General features: G+C 42.1%; 1 protein-coding gene across 1 annotated transcript in view; it reads right to left on the reverse strand.

The window, feature by feature from the left end:
- Positions 1-16,010, reverse strand: part of Ikzf3 (IKAROS family zinc finger 3) — an 82,483-nt gene that overhangs the window by 49,415 nt on the left and 17,058 nt on the right. Inside the window, exons 2-3 of the mRNA XM_021176806.2 lie at positions 7,714-7,767; positions 5,872-5,973 (exon numbers count right to left, since the gene is read on the reverse strand). Of these exons, the coding sequence (XP_021032465.1) occupies positions 5,872-5,973; positions 7,714-7,767 (156 nt within the window). The remainder of the gene's footprint in view (positions 1-5,871; positions 5,974-7,713; positions 7,768-16,010) is intronic.

Below are 16,010 nucleotides of genomic sequence, written 5' to 3' on the forward strand. Positions count from 1 at the left end.
AAAAAAAAAAAAAAAAAAAAAAAAAAGGAAGTTTGGCAACTAAGTTTCTTTAAAAAAAACATTTGTGTGTATGGGTGTTTTTCCTACACATGGTGGTCTTGGTGGTTAGAAGGGGACAAGGACCCCTGGAACCAGGATTACAGATGGTGGTGAGCCAACACATGGGTGCTGGGGAAGGAACCCACGTCCTCTGGAAGAGCAGCCAATGTCCTTAACCACTGGGCCATTGCTCTAACCGCTACGCATCTTAAAACATAAGAGGCATATAAACAATTACTAATCAAATCTACTCCCGAAACCTCAGTTCTAAGACCTCAGTGTGGGAGAGCCCGGCAGTGTAAGGAGGCCTCGTGGGGAAGGAACTGCAGCTGGTGTAAGCAGCGTGATCTGACAGACTTATATCTTCAGGAATAAAGGAGGGAGCAACTGAGCAGTCACATAACCTTTAGCCCACATGCGATTTTACGTCTGTTTAATTATGCAAATTACAGTGGTGTGCACTATCGTTATTGGGGATGTCGATTTTTTCTAATTTTAGAAATGATTAACAGTTACAATTCTTACTGATGCCTCCTTCAAACATTTGCACGAACAGTTTCTTGCGGATTATGATTGCCAGTCAAATCCCACCCACCGTCTGTCTTTATAAATAAAGTTTTATTGGTTGCACATCCATGCCTCTCCCTTTATGTGTCTTCTCCGATTGATTTATACTGTATCAGCAGAGTTGAGAAGTCTGTAATAGAGGTTATATGGTCCACCAAACCTAAGATATTTATCTATTTATTATCTGGCTCTTTACAGATAAAAACTTTGCCAACTTCTGCACTGGGTTCCTGGGAATATTGTTTTTAAAATTATTGTTTTAAAAAAATGTATATTGTTTGTGAAGTGAGAAACAGGTGTCTGTGTGGTTGCACGGTGAGATCTGAAAACTTGTCAAGATGAACATTTCTTTTCATTTTTAAGCTCTAAATTAAACACAATTATAATTAGTCCGAATTCAACACACTCCAGATAGGTCTTAGCTTCTTTCTAAGGACACTTAAAAGAACGTTCCCATCGAATTTAAATATACAGGATTCTCCGAATGTCTTCTATAATTCTTACTACATCATAGCTACATCTTCCTAATTAAAATTTATAAATATAATCCTAACTCTGGCTTCAACACTGGACTGCCATGCACTAGTTTGTTGTTGATGATGATGATGGTGACAATGAGTTTGATTATCATGTGGTCCAGGCTGGCCTTGATCCTCCTGCCTGTGCCTCCTAAAGTCTGGGCCACGGGTCTATGTCACAATGCCCAGCTAATGTTCCTCTTCAGTTTTGTAATTCTTATCGTTTGGCATGCATAATCTGAACACGGTGATGGTCTTCGTTCTTAAAGCAGTGTGCCCTGCTAACTACCCTTTTCAAAGGCAAATTACTCACACTTTTGACATTTATAGTGTCTGAGTCAGTTTGAAAGTTAATCACGAACACAGAATAATCTTTCAACACCGGTGTTATTCTATTAATTTCTTTCTAAGACTATTTTAAAGGAGCCTGTTACCCTGTTTCTTACTGATTCCCAAGTTGCTTAGAGTAACAAATCACGTCCTCAAATTGCTACCAAGAACGGCATGACACTTCCTGACGCCACCAACTTGGAAAGTTGAACATTTACAGAATTTAAACGGGTCGGTTTAATTTTTTTTTTAATACTTTGAGACAAAGTCTCTATATATCCAAGGCTAGCCTGGAACTTTCTATTAGCCCAAGTTAGCTTCAAACTCACAGAGATTCTCCTGCCTCTGCCATATGAGTATTTTAAATTCTTATTGCTGCATGAGAGCTATCTGTTCCCATGTTTATGTTGGACTACTAACTCTGAGGTTATTCAAAACCCTGCAGACATCCCAACATGGATTATCGGTTCCCAGACCAACCGCTGTGTAGAGGTTGCTGTCATCCCAAATAAAAACTTACTGTGGTGACTACCAGAACTCAGAAGCCCTAACCTAGAAAAGTGTGGGCACAGCTACTACGGCTTTGCCTCATCCTGAATGTAACCTGATGGATGTCCCCATCGAGAAGCTGCCGAATCAGAGCCACCATGCGCCTTTCCTCAGCACACACGACCACATCCTGCGCAGCAGTATTTGCTGACTCTGTGGTTAAAAACTGGCACGAATTAATGTATAGCTCGGCAGATCAGGAATATGCGCTAAAGCTGTGATTTGAATCTCAGAAATTTTAGACAAGGAACTCAATTTCCTGGTCATGAGTCTGAGAAGAAAACACTTTTCTTCGGAGAAATATGTAGAAACACACGCAATTAACCCAGGACTTTCTTTTAGTCATACAACAAACATTTATTGCACATCTACTATGGGTGAGGTACCTACGAGTAAAAAAGATGTCCTAGATGCCAGCCAAGAAAGAGGGGAAGGAGAATGGCAGTTAACGGATACAGGAGGAGAGTTATCTGTTGATAGGCTAGCACTGCAGAATAAAATGCAGTTAAAGTGTTGACCACATTGTCAGAGAAACCTCTAAAGATATGATATTTTAGATGAGATCCCAGTGACATTTGCAAGGGAGCAGTGGATGAGATTTGTCACCATCATTATCAGCATGCTGATGACACCGTGCTGAAATTCAATGCACACACCAACAAAAGCCCCAAAGTGCAGTCTAGAATGTTTGAATAGTGGAATACAGATTTTTCTTTTCCTTCTTGCTTTTGGTCTTTTGTTTTGTTTTGTTTTGCTTTGAAATTTTTTTCTTCTTGCTTTCCTCTTCTATGAACCTTACAGACTAAAGTACATTGCAAAGATGTATTTGGTCTTTGTTCCTGTTCTTTCTTCTAAGCACACAACTCCTAAAACTCTTGTGTTTTCTTCGTGATAATGAGATGTTGTGATTCACAACAAAACCCTTTCAATGTTCATGAGTTTATGCTAATGAGGTGACTTAGGTTGGGACCCCAGTCTCACCCACTGATCTCTGGGAAAGAACATGAGGGCTGGAGATCCAAATAAAATCTTGGACAGTGAGCTTGAGAGGCTCCATGCTGAGGAACCCTCGGAGGTGCTGTTGGGAACGGGAGACATGCCTGGAGAAGGCATGAGAGTTCTACCTGCTTCCTCCCAAGCCCTGGCCTGTGCTCTCTTCCATTTGAATGCTTCTGAGTCGAATGATTTATAATAAAGCATTAACAGTAAGTAAAGCGATGTCTGTGTGTTTGTCCAAGCTGCACCGGGCTCTGTACTGTGGCTGATGTCTGAAGCAGGGGGCTCTCTTATAAGATGGAAGCCTTAACCCACTGTGTTCATACGAATCCTGGGAATTAACGCCAGAACTAAACAGACACTCAACAACTAAAGCTCTGCTTTTGGTTGTCAGTGTGGAAAACACCTCAGAACTGGTGTCTGAAGCAGGACTTGACAGCTCAGCTGTGGCTCACAGAAGAGAGAAAAAATAGGGTGGTGGTGGTGGGAGAATACTGAACCTTTGATTCCTGGGTGGCTGTATTGTTACTCAGGGTGTGGGGCCACAACGACAGTGTTCCAATCAGCTACTAAAGGCAAAAGTTACCAATGGCCAATTCCCAAGGCACTGGGATGTCCAAGGATGCAGCTAAGAAGACAAGGAGTAAGATGTTTAACCCTTTGGCTGCTATTGTAGTAGTTAAATTATAGGCAAAGAACATATTGGATCAAGTCTTGAAGCCAGACCAAGCTCAGATTACATCTGACCTGAGCTTTGGATATTAGATTCCATGCTGTGTCTCTAAAGGGAAAAGAAATCACGCAGGAACAAGATGCCACCTGTGTCTGGACAAGGGCTACAGAGACAGATCCACGGCTTAAGCACCTGCTACACAAGCAGAGGACCAGAGTTCAAATCCCCAGCAGCCATGTAAAAACCAGGAAGGTGTGGTAGCTCAACTGCGACCCCTGCATCAGGGGGCAGAGACAGGGGATCTCCCCGGCAAACTGACTAGCTAGACTAGAAAAGCCTCAAGCTCTGGGTTCAGTGGGAGAGCCTGCCTCAACATAGAAAGTGGGGAGCAATCCGTCAAGACGCTCCATCTTAACCGCTAACCCCCACTCACCCGTGTGCTTCTGCAGTGTTCCCACACACATGCATGCATGCACACACGCTTGGGGTGCCAAGAGAGGGATCCAGGTATGGGAGGGCACAACCAAGAAATGAAGCCAGGGGTAGAGTGTGGGCGGAGTGACGTTATTTTGTAAGCCTTTATGGTCAACCCCCTGAAGAACCCTTACTAGAATGAATGGTGAGCTTATTTGGGGGTGGTGTTTTAACCCTTCATTTTTCTTTTTCTTTCTAGCTGGCAATGGAACCCAGGACCTTGAGTGTGATAAGTACACACACTCTACCCTGAGCAAAGCCCTCTAGCACTGACTCTTCCTGCTGCCAATAGTCAGGCGTGCGTGGGCTGATTCAGAATCCCCAATCACGGGCTATTCCTGGGGAAACTACCAGCCTGGAAGATGGGATATGAGCCACTGTAAAGCCTGTTTAACTTGCAGTCACCTACCTAACTCCTCTCATAAGCCAAGGGGATCGTCCAGATAGAACAGCAGCTACCTCTCACACAAGCCACGCAGGGCTGGCTTTATGTTGGCTGGATATCCACCTGCTGAATAGGCCCAGAACCAGGACACTGGAAATGCCAAAGTTCAGCACGCATGTGAGAATGTACAGAGAAGTGAAAAGGAGGATTGGAAGGGAGAAGATAGCTTCCTTTATTATGGTGCCATGAAGAATGCACCATTGGTGTTAAGACGACATGTAAAACTCATCTTAAGTTTACTGGAGTTTCTGTGAGAAAGGCAAGGCGGAGCGAGAAGTTTAGGGGAGGTTACTTAGAATGCTCTTGTTGGGGCAGAGGATTGGTTTCTGGCTGTCCAGTAAGAGGCCTTAAGTTGATTTAAGACTTGGTGTAGGAGCTGGAAATAAGGATGTAATTGTTGGTGTAGACTCGGGAGTAGTTGGTTTGAGCATGAAAACCCCCCCAAAACAAAAACAAACTCCCCATCAAGAGCATTATAGTCTCCCCCTGGGTCCATAAGACCCCTCAATGCCAGAGCAGCGAGAACACAGGAAATATGAAAATAAAGGCTGACCCCCTGAGTTTGATCGTGAGCGAACTGACTCCCATGGGGTGTCTTCTGACCTTCACAGACACTTCTACCTCCAATAAAAATAAATAAAAATTTAAAAAATAATTAAATTGCTGTCTAATCAGTTACATCTGGAGAACTGGCTGTTGGGAAATACCCCCAACTTAGGACGTTTGTTATTTTTATAATGAAACCTGGTAAAACAAGCATTCCATTTGCGTTGCTTGAGACAGGGTCTGAATGCATTGTTCTGGCTATGTAGCCCAGAATGGCCTTATGTCTTGCTGGTCCTACCTCAGCTCCACAAGAGCTGGGGTCATACACGTGTGCCACCAAATCCAGCCAACAAATAGTAAAGTTAGTATAATGTGAACAATGAATAAGTATCTTAAATTCTCAAAATATTGGTATAATGCATGTGCATGTGACTGTGTGTGTGTGTGTGTGTGTGTGTGTGTCTGTATGCCAAGTGAGCACAAGTGCCCACAGACACCATAAGGTCACCTGGAGTTACTGGTTATAGCGAGTCACCTGACATGGGCGGTGGGAGCCAACCTAGGCCCCTGGCAGAGCAGCAGGAGTGCTTAACTGCTGAGCCCCCAACCCCAATATCCGTGTTCTCATGTAACAAGCTATTAAACGCAAATATACGTGAATCGGACAAATCTGAGTTGATTCCACAGCCACTGTTTCTGTCACCATGAGGCTGTACATGTGGAGCGTGGCTTACCTCCTGCATCTTTGTCTTCATTGGCTGGGGCTTCTCCACTGTCCACATTTTCTATCTCATGAGGTTTGGGCAAGCTGTAGTCATTCAGAGCGTCTGGGCTCTCTGGAAGACAGAGGAGGTTGTAAGGATGCAGCCAGCTTGAAAAGGTTTGTAAAACCATGCGCTGAGTTTGACTTCAGGGTCATCAGCAGTGATAGCCAGTGTTCCTCATCTAGTGCCCAGCCTCAGCATCCGGCTCTGACAAGTAGCGTCCACTTCACTCACCGCAGCAGCGGCAGATATGGAAGCTCTCAAAGCCTAGAACTGTGAATGAGGCTCATGCATCCCTCTGCCAGTTTGCATCCTTGTGAATAGTTCTTCCTACACCTACATTATAATGAATTCATACTGCATCGACAGCAGCGCTTCCCAGCCTCCCTAATGCCACAATCCTTTAATAGAGCTCCTCAAGTTGTGGTGATTTATTCCCAACCATAAAATTATTTCATTACTGCTTCATGTAAATATCTGTGAAAGGATCATTCAACCCCAAAGGGCCCAACATCCACGGGCTGAGAACCACTAGACAGGACTTCTGTCTTCATTGCTATATATAACTCACAATATTCAGGAGGATGGTACATACCCAACAAATAGTAATGTGTGGGTTTAAGAGATACTGAGCCTGAACATAACTGATATAGCTCAGTTTGGAAGAAATGCTTTCCTAAAAGGAAACCTGGAAACCTCTGTATGCCAAATCTATTTTCTATTGTATTTGTATCGTAAGTGTGATTCTACAAAAACACTACAATGGAACCCAGGGTTGTTTGTTCATTAATTTCTTGGTACTTTAAAAAACAGGATCTCCCTATGTAGCCCAGGCTAGCTTCACTATAGTCTGCGCTGACCTGAATTTGTCAACATCCTCCTGCTTAATCCTGGAGCACATATCAGCAACCTGTGGCTCAAGGCCATACCTGCTCATACCTGTTTTGTAGAGGTCCAGGGGGAAGGATGCTTTCAGCATCTTTAAAGGTTATTAAAAACAACTCCAACAACAGAGGACCCAGGAAAGAGATTATATCATGAATCTCTGAGCCTTTTCCTGAAATGGTTGCTGACCACTGGTCGAAAATGAAGCTTAGCCGAGTAGTGCTGACACACGCTTTAAATCCCAGCGCCTGGGAAGCAGAGGCAGGCAGATCTCTGTGGGTTCAAGGGCAGCCTGGTCTACAAATCAAGTTCCAGGACAACAAGTATTATTACACAGAGAAACCTTGTCTTGAAAAAAAAAAAAAAAAGAAAGAAACCCAAGATGATGAAGATGATGATGACGACGACGATGATGATAGAATGAAGTGAAGTTTAAGAATCAAAATCAAGCTATTGCTTTATCAAAGCCAATTAGTTGAAAAAAAAATCAATGAAGTTAGCTGGAATGTAGTTTAACTATGTGGTATTGAAGTCTGTGTCTGTGTGTGTGTGTGTGTGTGTGTGTGTGAACTTACATGTGTGTATGTCGCTAAGTGTGTGGAGGCTGGAGACCAATCTCTGTCCCTCAGTGCTGGGGTTACAGGTACGTGAGGACACAGATGGCTTTATACAGTGTTGGGGTTCCAAATTCAGGCCCTTCTTTACCCACTGAGCTATCCCTCCATCCCCGTTGCATTTTTATGATGCATCTTAAAGTATCTGTAAGGTGTTTAAGGAGGAAGTAGGAGGAGGTGTTTAAGGAGAGAGTAATCAGCAAAGGGGCTGTATTAATTTTTCCCATTGCATTTTTTTACTATAAAAAGAACACTCTCCTTTCTTGAGTGCTCTTGGTTAAAAGCATGCTTCGACAGCAGAGACCAGCATTACCTGTGGGCAGAGGTTGCTCCTCGGTGCTTTTCAGCTCCACAGTCGGTTGTATATCTAAAAAAGAAAGGGTTTATGGGTATTAGCTACACAGGACACATTCCCACAGGTTGGAGTGTTTTGAATCTAATGAGGTTGGATGGCCCTGTAAAGCCTAGCTGCAGAATTCCTCTCTCAGGGCAGAGCACACTTCCTCATGCTCCCCCTAATGGCGCTGTAAGGAGAATGGAAGGAATTATCCAGGCAGCAGCAGCTCAGAGAACTCTCTTCCAGACCCACCTATACTAAGAGCGATGAGAAATAGTGGGTCACGGGAGGCATGATGGTGTTCACCTTTAATCCCAGCACTCAGGGCGTAGTGGCAGGTGGATCTTAGTGAGTTAAGGCCAGCCTGGTCTACACATCAAGTTCTAGATCAGCCACAGCTACATAGTGAGACTCTATTTAAAATTTTACACTAAATAGAATTAAAAGGCAGGGTATTGCAGAAAGGATTTTAGATATACTTTTTTCCATAGGTGTGTGTGTGTGTGTGTATCATCACAAACATTACTAAATGTATATTTTTATAAGAATTGAAGGTAAGGTTTATATGCAAGCAATTGTGTTTGTAAATCCCAGGACCCAGGAGTCTGAGGACTGTGGGTTCCAGCGCAGTCTGGGCTACATAATGAGACTCCATGGGGAAGGGATGGGAGGAAGAAGGGGACAGGGGAAGGAAGGAGAAGGGAGGGGAGGGGAGGGGAGGGGGAGAGAAGCAGTGGGAAGAAAGGTATACAGGACAGAGGGTGATTATCACCCCAGAAGAGGGTCCCCATGAGCCATTCCCAGTAAGTGTACACACTCACACATGCACATGCTGCCTCCAGAAACAACGGCTTCCATTGCAGCTTTTGTATAGTTTTAGCTTATTCTAAAACTTTGCGAAAACGGAATTAAACAGACAGATGATGCAAACCCTTTTGTCTAAGGCTTCTTTTAACTTCATGTTTTGGAATCCATGCATTTAGTGGTGATTCTCATTAGTTTTGTTTTTTTAAAGTGATATTGCACTATATGAATCCACCACTTACCTACTCTCCTGTTGAGGAATATTTAAACTATGTCTAATTTTGCTGCTGTTGTTTGTTTATTTGTTTGTTTGTTAAGTCTCACTATGTAACCCTGGCCTGCTTGGAACTCACTACGTACACACGTCTAGCCTTGAACTCCTAGAAATCCATCTACTTCTGCCTCCTGGGATTAAAGCCCGGTTGTTTCTAGGTTTCCTTATTGTAAATAAAACTTTTCTTTTTTTTTAATTTGTAAAAAGTAGACTTGCGGCTGGAGAGGTTACTCAGCAGATGAGAGCATTTGCTGCTCTTGCAGAGGCCCTGGGTTCAGATCCCAGCACCCACACGGCAGCTGACAACTGCCTGCAACGCCAGTTCCAGAGGATGTGATGTCCGCTCTTCGGCACTCTGAGGGCAGGAGGCATAGGTGTAAACACATCCATGCAGGCAAAACACTCATACACATAAAATAAATAGGGTCTTTAAAATTTTTTAACAATGAGCTTAAGTTTGAAGATAGTCTTAAGTTTATTGGAAAATTATGAAATCGAGTGCAAAAGGCTCCCACTTTCTCCACACCGAACCTCTCCTCTTAATCAATACCTTATTGTTCCTGTGGGACATCTGCTGTAACTCAAGGTCAGAAATCTATTCATTATACCAAGAATCCATATTTCCTTCCTTTCCATCCAGTGCGGTTGGCATTAGTTTAGTTACCGTGTCCCCTTAGGTTCCTCTTGGTTAGTTAGTGTCTCAGACTTTCCTTGTTTGGGTGACCTTGACAGTTTTGAGTGACAGTCAGGTATTTCAGAGGCTGTCCCTCAGCTGGGAGGTGTTTGTTTTTCTCATGAGTAGACTGTGGTATGGTGATCCCTGTGTAAAAGCCTTTCAGGAGCCATTGGCTTTCGGATCTCTTGAGTAAACACCCAGGTGTCGAGTTACTGGGTCATGGAGTAGGTATATGTTTAGTTTTAATAGAAACTGCCAGAACTTGTTCAAAAGCGGTTGTGCCATCAGCAAAATATGCGTTCTGCCTGTTGCTCTGCGTCCTCACCCATATGCATTTCATTGACTTCATGATGAGATAAATTCCTGAGATTATGTTTCTGACACTCCTGGGACACATCCCTGCCTGGTTATGACTTTAGCCACTATGGTGTGTACCGAGGACCCCACCACTAGCCCGCTTATTAAGGATTTGTGAGTTTATGTCTGCATGGTTTAGGCCTGTACTTTATAAAATTTCCTTGTTACACTTTTCTTTTGTTGTTTTTGTAGCATTCCCTCTTATTATTATTATTATTATTATTATTTTAAATCATGTCAAACTGACTGTGTTTCCTCTCGAATGTTTATGGTAACATCTAAAGTAATGCTGCTTTAAATCTCCGCTTCGTATTTTAAACAGATACATGCCAATTCAGACTTTTATCCCATTTGTTTTGGTGAGTTTTACTTTTCAAAGGTTTTGCGTATTTTTTCTAATGTTCTAATTTCTTGGCGTGAGATTCCTGTGGTTCCCCCCCACCCCCGCGCCCCGACATCTCTTTGTTTTCCCGTAGGAACTACAGTCAGGCACTCTTGTCTCAGTTTCCATTTTGATAATCTACAGTAGCCTTTCCTTGTTATGGACACTCATCTCCTCAAAAAACCAACTTCTGATTTAGTTCATTTTCTCTGCGTTTTCTCTGCCCTTCAGAACTTCTCCCTGTCGCTTACTTTGGGTTTAATTGGCCCTTCCTTTTTTAGCCTATTAAGGTGAAACGATGGTAAACTGCTTTAATTCCTGCTCTGTAATTGTGAACACCTAGGCTATACATTGTCCCCTGAGGTTTATTCTTGCCCCAACTTATGAATTTGACTCTTTACCCTCACTGTAACTTAGTTACAATCTCCTTGGGACTTCTTCAGGCCATTGGTGACTTTATTTAAATTTTGTTTAATTTGTAGACATTTAGCAGAATCTGAGCTCTCTGTTCTTTCACATTTATTGATTTCTGGGCAAGAGATGTAACTCCATGGCAGACCATGTGCATGGTCCAGGGTTCAATTCCCTTTTTTGCAAAAAGGGAAACACAAAACAAAAAGTAAAAAAGACTTTTTAAAATTCTACTCTACTACAGTCTTTAAAAAGCCTATGATTTCAGTCCATTTCTTTATTTCAGGATGGGTTTTGCTTTTCTGTTTTGTTTTGTTTTGTTTTTGAGACAGGATTTCTCCATGTAGCCCTGGCTGTCCTGAAACTCTCTGTAGACCAGACTGGCCTTGAACTCACAGAGACCTGCCTGCTTCTACCTCCCAAGTGCTGGGATTAAAGGTATGGCCTGCTACCACCCAGCTTGTTTTTGTTTTTGAGACTCTAGCTGGCCTAGTGTATGTTATGTAGACCAGGTGACCTTGAACTCACAAAAATCTGCCTGCCTCTGCTACCAAGTCCTGGGACTTCCATTACAAGTATGTTAGATATTTCCATATTTCCCACACCTCCCTTGAGACTGGTCTTTCTCATCCTAGTGATTTCACCTCTAACCCTCACAGTGAATGATATATATTGTTCTCAGACTGTGACTATGTAGCCCAGGTTGGCCTGAAACTTGCTTTGCTTTGTGGTTTAGACAAGTCTTGAATTCATCATCCTCCTGCCTCTGCCTTCTTAGTGTTGGGACCTCAGGGACATACCACAAGATCCCAGTCACTCTTAAATTATCTTAATTTGCTGTTAAGTTCATCCATAGAGTTTCTTGAAGATTTTAATTCTAGAAATTTTATTTTTGTTATAGTTTCTTTTCCAACATTTCCCATGTGTTAATTCATTGTGTGTGTTTTTTCCTTTACATCTTTCAAATACTCACAGTTGTATTAGATTCTCCCCAATATCTTCCCAATATTCCTGTATCATCTGAGCCCAGTCATCATTAGTTTTTCTTTCCCTGGAGGAAGCAATACATTTTCTTGCTTCTTCGTATGACACAATTTTAGATTGTATTCTGGACATTATAAATGCTACGTTGCAGAAATCCTAAATTCTCTTATATTTCTCTTAACTATGTAGGAATGGGGTGGGTTAATTGTGGTTGTTTTCAGTTTATAAAACATGTAGTTGACTTATCTGGGTTAAAGTTCTAATTCTCCCTCTTCGCCTGGGATAAGCAGCAGCCGGAGTGACTAACAGCACCACAGAGATTTTATAATTTCAAGGATACCTGAATGAGTTGGTCACCCAGAGGAAACATGAATTTCATAGGTCAGCTTCAGATGGGGTATCGTGCAAACATGCACAAGCACACACATATGCACACACATATGCATACACAGGCACACACATATGCATACACAGGCACCATGCAAACATGCACAAGCACATACATATGCACACACATATNCACACATATGCATACACAGGCACACACATATGCATACACAGGCACCATGCAAACATGCACAAGCACATACATATGCACACACATATGCATACACACAGGCACAAGCACATACATATGCACACACATATGCATACACAGGCACACACATATGCATACACAGGCACCGTGCAAACATGCACAAGCACACACATATGCATACACAGGCACACACATGCATATACATATGCACACACATATGCATACACAGGCACACACACATGCACATGCACAAACATATGCACACACATATGCACACACATGCACACACACTCTTCCAGAATCAACCAGACAATTCATACTTCCCTTTTGGCTTTTTCCATATCAGAGTTCTTCCCATTTTTTTCCTAATTGCGTATGGTTTTTCATTGTTGTTGTTATTATTGTTGTGGTTTTAACTAAGTTTGTAGATTCTGGATTCAAGCTTTCGTAATTCAGAGGTTTTAGATGGAGGCTGTTTCTAATGTCTTCAGGTGATAGATTTTTTTTTTAATTACATGTCTAGAAACTGTAAGTTGTTTTCTCTGGGAATAACGGTTTGGTATCTCGTGTGTAGCTGAAAAATTTTGAGATCTGCTTTTACTTGCATGGTAATGGTTTATGAAAAACTGCTCAGGACAATACTGATTTCATATGTCATAGCATAGACAGTAATCAGGTTATGTTCCCGGTTGGTTTGAAAGATACAGTCACTCTATATACATTTTATTCTAATTGGGAAAGTTCAGTATATCAGCCATTCCATGCTAGCAACAAAATATGAAGGCATAAGAAACACATGAATTTGAAAGATTAAAAAAAAAATCGCAGTTTGGCATGAGGTATCAGAAGCCAAGCCCTTGGGAGGCACGGGAGGGTGGGGTGGTGGTATCAAGGGTTCAAGGTCATTCTCTGACAGTGTGAAACCTTCAGTGCACACTGAAGATTCTCAGCGTGGGGGGAGGGGACCACAGAGCTAGTTCAAAGGTTTCATGAGCAACTGTCGTATAGAATGAACATCTTTTAGTTAAATATAGCAAGATAGCCTTTGATTTGGTGGCTGCAATGCAAAAGGCTGTGTTTCCCTTGAACCTTTAAAACCCTTACAAATAGGCCTCAATAATATTTAATGAAAACTCTGGCTTGGCTATGAATGCTAGAGCCCTTGGCTTACATATGGAAGGGCCTGGGGTCTAGCCTCAAAAAGGAATGTATTAATACTGAATATGTAAGCTGGTTGTGTTGGAACTGAAGGCATAGACACAAACCCATGACTACTACTAAATATAAAACACACATATAAATGTATGTACATGGATACTCATAAATAAGTACAGTCCTCTTTGCCAATATCGTCTGGAAACAGAAGTACAGACAGCTCCCAGCCTCTGACAGAACATCCAAATATTATTCTCTTAAAGGAACCAGGCTCCCTGGAGAAACAGCTCATGTCAGGGAAAGAACAAGATGGGTTGGAAACATTGTTCTATGCCAGAAGGCAAGAAAGAGACCATAGAAGGAAGAGAATGTCTTTGGGCACAGAAATCATCACTAAAGAGTTTCCTCTACCCAACTGGCATTAGTGAGCATTGAAATAAACAGTGCTGGACCATAAGCTGTTGAAAAGCTGATGAAGGGGTTGGAGAACACTTGTTACGCTAGCAGATGACCTGGTTTCAGTTCCCAGCACCCACATGGTGGCTCATAACCCATTTCTAACTTAAGTTCAATGGGGTTCAATGCCTTCTTCTGAACCTGTGAAGACCAGGCATGCACATGATGCACATGATACACATATATGCATGCAGGCAAAACACTCATGCACATAAAATAAAATAAAATAAAATAAAATAAACACATTATCTAATTAGTTAAAAAAGTAAGTCTGAAGATAAATAGGCTATTTATATAGTTTCAAAATACTTGTGAATTAGTTCGATTTATGTGTATGTGTCTGAGTTAGTGGATTCCCTGTGTGTGATCGGAGGTGCCAGGGGTGGCCAGAAGAGGGTGTCTGATCCCTCGGAGCTGGAGTTCTAGGTGGTGAGAAGCCACTTAACATGTGCTAAGAACTGAACTCAGGTCCTCTGGAAGAGCAGCAAGTGCTCTTAAGAGCTAAGCCATCTCTCCAGTCCCCAGAGTACTTCTTTTCAATGCTTAAAACCATAGAAGTGAAAGAATAGCTATATAGTGGCAAAGCTTGGTTGACACAAAGTCACATTTCATGTCACTGAAGTCACACATGAAGTCACACATGATCATCTATGGTGGACACCCTAATTCTTGCAGAGCAGGAGTCATGCCATGAGGGATCAGCCTAACTTGAGAGAGAGCTTACAAAGTAACTGGCTCACAATCCTGGGAAGTGTCAAAGTCGTGACAGCAAGAGGGACTGTTCTAGACTGCAAGTGGAAACGTGACGGGGACCACGAGTGTTCTGGACTAAATCCTCTTGTGGGAAAGAATATTACAGACACAATCAGAACACTGATGGGGCAGGGGATAAATTGGTAGTAATTTACCAATGTTCATTTCCTGGTTTCGCTGGCTGTACTGTGGTTATGCCTGAGATAGGACCTACACTTTAAAGAGCTCAAAGTGATACGGATCAACTCAGCAACTTATGCTCACATTTTCCGAAAAAAAAAAAAAAAAAGTACTTTTTGCACTATACTGCAACTTTTCTGTGAGTTTGATAGTGTTTTTTCTTTAATTGTAAAAGGGGGGCTGAGGGGGAAGCTGGCTGCAAAACTTTCAACTGTGCTGTGAGGATTCTTAAAGGGAACAAAGGAAAGACAGTTCAAAGGCCTGAGAGCAACCGTCTTGTGGCAACATCTTTTAATTACATGCAACAAAGTCACTTTGGGTTTGGTTTGGTGGTCTAAAGGCAAAGAGTCCTGGTCTCGGGACCTTTTAAGCTCCCTGGCGATGACATTTAAATTGGTGTCAACACTTTTCAGATAGCATGTGTGTACAACAGCAGCAAAGATAACTGGGTGCAGCTCCAAAAAGAAAAGGGAGGTTTCGACTGCTTTAGCACTAGTAACTTCAGAGAAATTAAAACAGCCTATACTAGACCACAGAGATGGTTTTCCCAGGTTAGTAAGCATAGATGCCCAAAGGAGTCCAGAAAAAGGATATTGGACCCCCTGGAGTTCGAGCTCTAGGAAGATGTGAGCCATTTCAAGTAGGTGCTAGGAATCCAACTCTGGTCCACTGAACCATCTCCAGTCTGATTGTAATTTTCTCGTCTTAACATTTGCCTCCTAAGTAGCAAACTTTGCAGAGGTCAGTACTAATCTATGATTGAGACAGTTGAATCCCCCGGGACACAACACTAAAGATGTTTCTCTTCTTGCTTCTCCCGGCAGTTTACTCTTGTTAGTGACGTATGGCTATATTAGCAATTTCAGTTGTCTCTTTCCATGAGTACTGAAGACAGGCCTCCATTGCATTATGGAAGATGACAATTTCATAACACGTTTCCCCTTCTATTTTATTTTGGTAGGATTGGGGATTGAACCCAGTTACTCACATATGCTAAACAAATTCTCTACCCCTGTTTACCCAGCCCTAAAGATGACAGCTTCAATTTTTTTTTATCCCTTTTGATTATCTTTTCACTGCCAAAGATGACACACAAGAATTTTCATCTTTTAAAGAATTTTCAAGATACCAACATTTTTCTGTATTTATATTACGACTGTGATAGATTACAAATAAATTTTAAACCTAGAAATGACAGAGGTCTGGCTAGGATATCAGAATTTATATCTAAGCTTTGAACTCTTTACTTACAACAAAGCCAAATACCCGCATTTACAACCAAGATGTGTGAGCAGATTTTACT

The sequence above is a fragment of the Mus caroli genome, chromosome 11 (assembly GCF_900094665.2).
Source record: "Mus caroli chromosome 11, CAROLI_EIJ_v1.1, whole genome shotgun sequence".
NCBI classification, from domain to species: domain Eukaryota; kingdom Metazoa; phylum Chordata; class Mammalia; order Rodentia; family Muridae; genus Mus; species Mus caroli.